The sequence below is a fragment of the Temnothorax nylanderi genome, unplaced genomic scaffold, assembly GCF_030848795.1.
Source record: "Temnothorax nylanderi isolate EJ_2023f unplaced genomic scaffold, tnyl_v1.0 TNYL_tig0154_pilon, whole genome shotgun sequence".
Classification (NCBI taxonomy): Eukaryota; Metazoa; Arthropoda; class Insecta; order Hymenoptera; family Formicidae; genus Temnothorax; species Temnothorax nylanderi.
In genome coordinates, this window is record NW_027249216.1 from 57,285 (window position 1) to 62,717 (window position 5,433).

General features: G+C 32.6%; 2 protein-coding genes across 2 annotated transcripts; both read left to right on the forward strand.

Moving 5' to 3' along the window:
• Window positions 1–151: 151 nt before the first annotated feature.
• Window positions 152–1,758, forward strand: Rps30 (ribosomal protein S30). The gene is made up of 5 exons (XM_071715164.1): window positions 152–270; window positions 545–662; window positions 970–1,102; window positions 1,306–1,361; window positions 1,559–1,758. Exons 2-5 carry the CDS (start codon window positions 588–590, stop codon window positions 1,688–1,690), a joined length of 396 nt encoding a protein of 131 aa, XP_071571265.1. The 5' UTR covers window positions 152–270; window positions 545–587; the 3' UTR covers window positions 1,691–1,758.
• Window positions 1,759–2,697: 939 nt separating this feature from the next.
• Window positions 2,698–4,876, forward strand: Mic26-27 (MICOS subunit 26/27). Its single transcript, XM_071715143.1, has 6 exons — window positions 2,698–2,908; window positions 3,002–3,177; window positions 3,365–3,501; window positions 3,591–3,824; window positions 3,973–4,142; window positions 4,719–4,876. Exons 1-6 carry the CDS (start codon window positions 2,906–2,908, stop codon window positions 4,758–4,760), a joined length of 762 nt encoding a protein of 253 aa, XP_071571244.1. The 5' UTR covers window positions 2,698–2,905; the 3' UTR covers window positions 4,761–4,876.
• The last annotated feature ends 557 nt before the right edge of the window (window positions 4,877–5,433 follow it).

A 5,433-nucleotide genomic window follows, 5' to 3' on the forward strand; every position in this document is an offset into this window, starting at 1 on the left:
GTGAACGCAACAAGGGACTTTTGCAACATTTTCTCCGATGAGTTTCAGAACGCGCCGAAATCCCAGTGACCAATCGACGTTTAGCTTTTGGAAAATGTGATATACGGCGGTAGACGATTGGTTCTTGGCAGCCATTTTGACTACTGTCTACATTCGAGAAACAGGAAGAAGCTTCTCTCCAGCTCCAGTCTCCCCGGTGTAGGTGTCTCCCCACAGTCCCCACTCCACTTCTCTCCATTGTTGGATTCCGTCGCGTGCGTGTTCGGCAAGGTGAGTGCAATTTACATTTAATATATCGAACGATCGTGCGCGAAACGGTGATTAAAAATCGCGTAGCGCTCCGTAGACATTTGCGCGTTAACGATTTGTCATTAAATACTTCGTATTAAAAGCTTCGTAATCCCAAAGAGCCGTTCAGCATATGCCCATGAATTCTTAACCTAAAAACAGGGTGCTCGCGTGCCTTCCGCCATTTACGCGATTTTCTTCCTTCAGCTGAATATTAAAATAGTTTTTATTAATTATTCGAACTCGTATATCGCAGGCTTTTGGTGTATACCTCAGAAAGTATCGCACATACGAGCATCATGCAGCTGCAAATTCGTGGACAGGAAACGACTATCGTCGAATGTGAAGACAATGCGAAGATACAAAATATAAAGGTATTGTTTTTTTTTTTTAATAATATTATTTTAGCATATATCAAACTTGATATCTGAATTTGTCTTTGACGTCCAAGGATGTAGCATTAAAATGATAAACTAGCATTTGTTTACTTTATAATGCTAGAAGGAGCATTAATGCAAAAATAATGTGTAAATTTATGTGAAAGGTTATTTTTAACTTTCACTTTTGATAAGTTTACTACAATATTATTTTTATAATAATCTTTTAGAGGAAATTACATAATAAAGAATATTAAAAAGAAAAAACATTTAGAATGTACTACAACGATTGGTTTGTTTATAGGAAAAAATTGCATGTCTGCAAGGTATTGAAAACGAATTCAGCCTTTATTGCAACGGAAGTTTACTAGCGGATGAAACTTACGTAAATGAACTTCCATCGAATGTACTCGAGTTGACTGTACCCTTACTGGGAGGTAAGTTAACACGTAGAAAATAAAATACACAAATTTAGCATTACATTTTATATGTAATCAATCAAAACTGCCAATCGTATTTATTGTATATTTGAGAAAAATCCTTTAATTCTCAAATAATATTATATTTATAAAGGCATGAAGCTCAAGAAACTGCAGATTGGTTATGAAATAACTGGTTTTTTTGTTGTTTTTTTTTTTAGGAAAGGTTCATGGTTCTTTGGCGCGCGCTGGCAAAGTAAAGGCTCAGACACCTAAGGTAAAGAGATGCGCTGCATTCTTCATTATTTAATTGAATTTATCCTCTGGACTTATTGTTATTTATAAATGAGAAAATTTATATAAGTATATTAAATATGTCTCTGTTTTAAAAAAAATAAGTTTTGAAACTTTAGTTTCATAAATTAAATGTAAAATATGATGCAGGTTTTTATTAGTATTAATGTATGTTACTAGGTTGAAAAGCAAGAAAAGAGCAAAAAGAAGACTGGCCGTGCTAAACGACGTATTCAATACAATCGTAGGTTTGTCAATGTCGTCCAAACCTTCGGCCGCCGACGTGGACCTAATGCCAACACAAATACATAAAGAAAAGCGTTAATATAATGTATTATTTGTTACAATAAATTCGGATAAAATGCCATAACTGAAACATATTGAATGTGTATTTTGTAATTAGAATTAAAGATTACTTATGTTAGGCTATATTCTTTAATCAATAGTCATAGGATGCGGTCTGAATTCGGCATAATTTGGAAAAAAGAAACGAAGCTAAACCTTGATATGTAGGATTGTAGGCACAACCGAACGTTTGAGTTTCAGAACACATAAAAATACAAGAGTTGCAATCTTTTATCCTAAAACACGACGGTATGAATGATGTTGTACACAAAATCCTGGAATTCACTATTGGGAACGTATTTGGTAAAGATATAACTTGCAGAGAACCCGTTCATCGTTGCGACGAGTATCAGCCGGGTTTTTTGGTAGAGCTGGGTAGAACCGGTATTAAAGTATGAAAAAAAGATATAACTAATAACCTTAACTATCTTTCGATTTTTTTTTATTCAGATATATTCGATAGAGAGAATTACTTTGAGAAATAGCGTTTTTAGAAATATCAACTAATTGTAAAATAATATTTTGCATAAGTGCAAACTCTCTTCGAAATGTAAAATTAAAATTTACATAATTTGGAGAAAAGTCAATTTTTTATAAAACTTACATAAATTTAATTGAAAGGAAATCTCTTTCTTTTGTTTGCGTAGACAATTTTTGCAGATGGCAGTGCAAATTTCTGCCTCGTCATATTATAATGCAAAATTAAATGCACATTTTTTTATGTAATTGTACGTCTGATACTTTTTTAAAGATTTTCTATCTTTAGGAGCATACATATTCTTATGACAATAAGGCTGATATTTCTGTAAGTCTATAAAAATAAAATGAGTGCAAAATAAAAAAAATCCGACAAAAATCTCTAATTTAAAAAAAGAAACGTGTATGCAATAGAAAAGATTTTATCGTATATTGTCAAAATTTTGAATTAAAACTAGGACATATGGAACGCAGCTCTAGGTATTGAGTTGTCTTAGCTTTTATCCCCGAATATGGTTATGTTAGTTTGCGGGTTACGTCTTCTGCTAACAGATTAGTTGACGATTTTATAAAAGTTTATGAGTTTTTGTATAATTCATTAATGCACGACGAGCCGTAATATAACAGACATAATTTATGTACTGAATTTTCACACAATTTATATACCATAATTTATATATCAAGTTTTCACGAGAAACTCAAGCAATGGTAATTGTGTGATTACATAAAATTTGTATGTTTGTAAGCCTATATGTGAAATGATTAGTAACTAATACTAAACATATTTGTTTATGCGTCAAGTTTTTCAAGAAAATCTTAATGCCGTGCGGGCTATGCGCGGTACCCGCGGTGAAACCGGCAAATCCGTCAGAAGACGGAATGTCGTACAGTAACGATCCGGGAGTCAAGAAACTAATTCGCCCATCCGAACTACCAATTTATTCCTTTGAAGACGATTACGCTAAACAGATCCCATGGTAAAGCGCAAGTAATTCCAATTATAACTATTATGTCGCGGACAAGAGATTTAACTCACAATTAAGAAATCTTGTGACAAACTGTTAGAGAAGCAGAAAGTGTAATTGAGTATTCCTTACAAAAGCACATATGGGAATTGACATTTCTAATACTTATTTTATATAATGTTTATTGTTAATTTTACAGTACAGAATGTTCACCCTCCGTCCTGGAGCAGAACATATCTAAAATTCGCAAGTCGATTCAAGCAGTTGCATCAGAATATCAACATTACACTGGCGTCGTTTCGGATACCATCGACATTGGTTTTGAACACAGCAGATGTGAGTGTTAGCTAAGCACACATTTAAACGTGCTCTATAGAATTATTTTATCGTACGATATATAGTAATTTAATTATCTTTTTTTGCAGCTCTTTTAGATTATCTACGTGAGGAGAGTAACGTTATGCCACGAATGGGCGCTATCGCTATTGGTGGAATAGCTGGGTTAGTGCTTGGACTTAGAGGACGCAAATTCAAACGAATAGTATATTCTAGCGCGGGTGCTCTTTCTATAGCAGCTATCTGTTATCCGAAGAAGGCAGAAGAGGGATTCGACATGGCTAAACATTACGTGAACGTCGGCTACAATTTTATTTATGGCGGTAAGAAACATTAAATTATTTTTAGCAAATGGTTTTTGTATAATTAATAAATGTACGTTAAAACTAGCTTTTAAAAAAGTGAAGACGGGACACGATTGTCAATGATACATGGATATATATATCGATGGTTTATTCTAAATAATTTCAGTCAAACCGGGTGACAATCGACAGCTGCAAATCACAATACCGGAAATGCCGAAAATGCCAACATCTTTTTCGGAATTTGCAGATTTAACGATTGTCACAGGTTCAGCAGTGGCTACCGCTGTTGGTAGCTTCGCACAGAATACATACGCATCTTTAAGCGGTAACAAGGAGGTAGGATGCAACGAAGAAATTTCTCTATTGCATCGTCCCTCCCTTATACCTGCATTGCTTAATGCAATTCCCATTTGTTTTTGAAAATGCTTTAGGAAAAGATGTGCTATCAGAATCTCTTGCTTTTAAGTGTTGATTATCAAAATTAATCTGTTAAAAAATCAAATAGGAAAATACATACTACAAAAATAATTTATATGTTGCGACCGTATTGCTGATATATTACGAAATATTATCACGAGTACCTTCTCCTAAAAAATTGTTATGCATTTAGTTTATGCAAACATCGATGGAGATAAAACAAAACATGTAACATTTCGTAACACTGAAGAAATCTCTGAACCGATAATTGAAACACCATCCGCGCCTTTGGCAGATAAAAATACAGAAGTACGCTCGCGAAGAAGTTGATTTGAATGAAAGCAAATTTAGGTGCCTATGCTCGTTTTTTCCTATCATATTTCTTGCTGACAACTTTGGTCTTGCTTGCTTGTGTAATAATCTTACTTTATTCTGAACGTCAATTTTCAATGTTTATAGATATTATATTTATCTTTTGCCATTTATATGTTTCAGGAAAATCAATCGACAGCTAAATTAGACACTAAGCAAGATTAGGCGTTTGGCGATAATAATAGCGCAATGTAGTAAAAATGTACAAAAGTTCTATTAATAACATTTTGGAGAAAGAATCGTGTATTATTTGAATAATAAATCGTAAGTACATCACAATATATATATATATATATATATATATGTATATATATGAAACAATTCTCAGAATTTCTTTTTGGATATTTTAATATACATAAAAATTTGAATTTACAAAAATCGATAAAGTATCAGGAAAACATAATCAGCAAGGAGGTTCTATTATTTAAAATTCCAAGAATTCTCCTAATTTCTAAGAATTGCGGTTCCAAGAATTCGGAATTTTGAATCGCGAAAATCAAGAATCTTGAAAATCGACAAAGTATCAAGAGAACATGATCAAGAAGGAGGTTGCATTATTTGAAATTCCAAAAATTTCTTAAAACGCAATTCGGAACATTCGTAATAAATTCTATAAAATTTAAATTTAAATTCAGGATTACTAATTTAAATTTCGAGAATCTCATGAAAAGGAATGGAAGGATTGAAAGGAACAAAGGATTTGGATTGAAATATAATTAGGAACGAGGTAAAATAAATCATAACTTCAAGTTATTTTAATTTAAAAAAAGTAAACTTGATTGTTTTTTTCTTTCATTTACATATTATGAACACAAGATTAAATTACAATATATATGTA

Coding starts and splice junctions, on each gene's coding strand:
- Rps30 (XM_071715164.1), top strand. CDS start 588: ATGCAGCTGCAAATTCGTGGACAGGAAACGACTATCGTCGAATGTGAA. Junction 1,103..1,305: donor GACTGTACCCTTACTGGGAG/GTAAGTTAACAC, acceptor TTTTTTTTTTAG/GAAAGGTTCATGGTTCTTTG. Junction 1,362..1,558: donor TAAAGGCTCAGACACCTAAG/GTAAAGAGATGC, acceptor GTATGTTACTAG/GTTGAAAAGCAAGAAAAGAG.
- Mic26-27 (XM_071715143.1), top strand. Junction 3,502..3,590: donor TGGTTTTGAACACAGCAGAT/GTGAGTGTTAGC, acceptor CTTTTTTTGCAG/CTCTTTTAGATTATCTACGT. Junction 4,143..4,718: donor CTTTAAGCGGTAACAAGGAG/GTAGGATGCAAC, acceptor TATATGTTTCAG/GAAAATCAATCGACAGCTAA.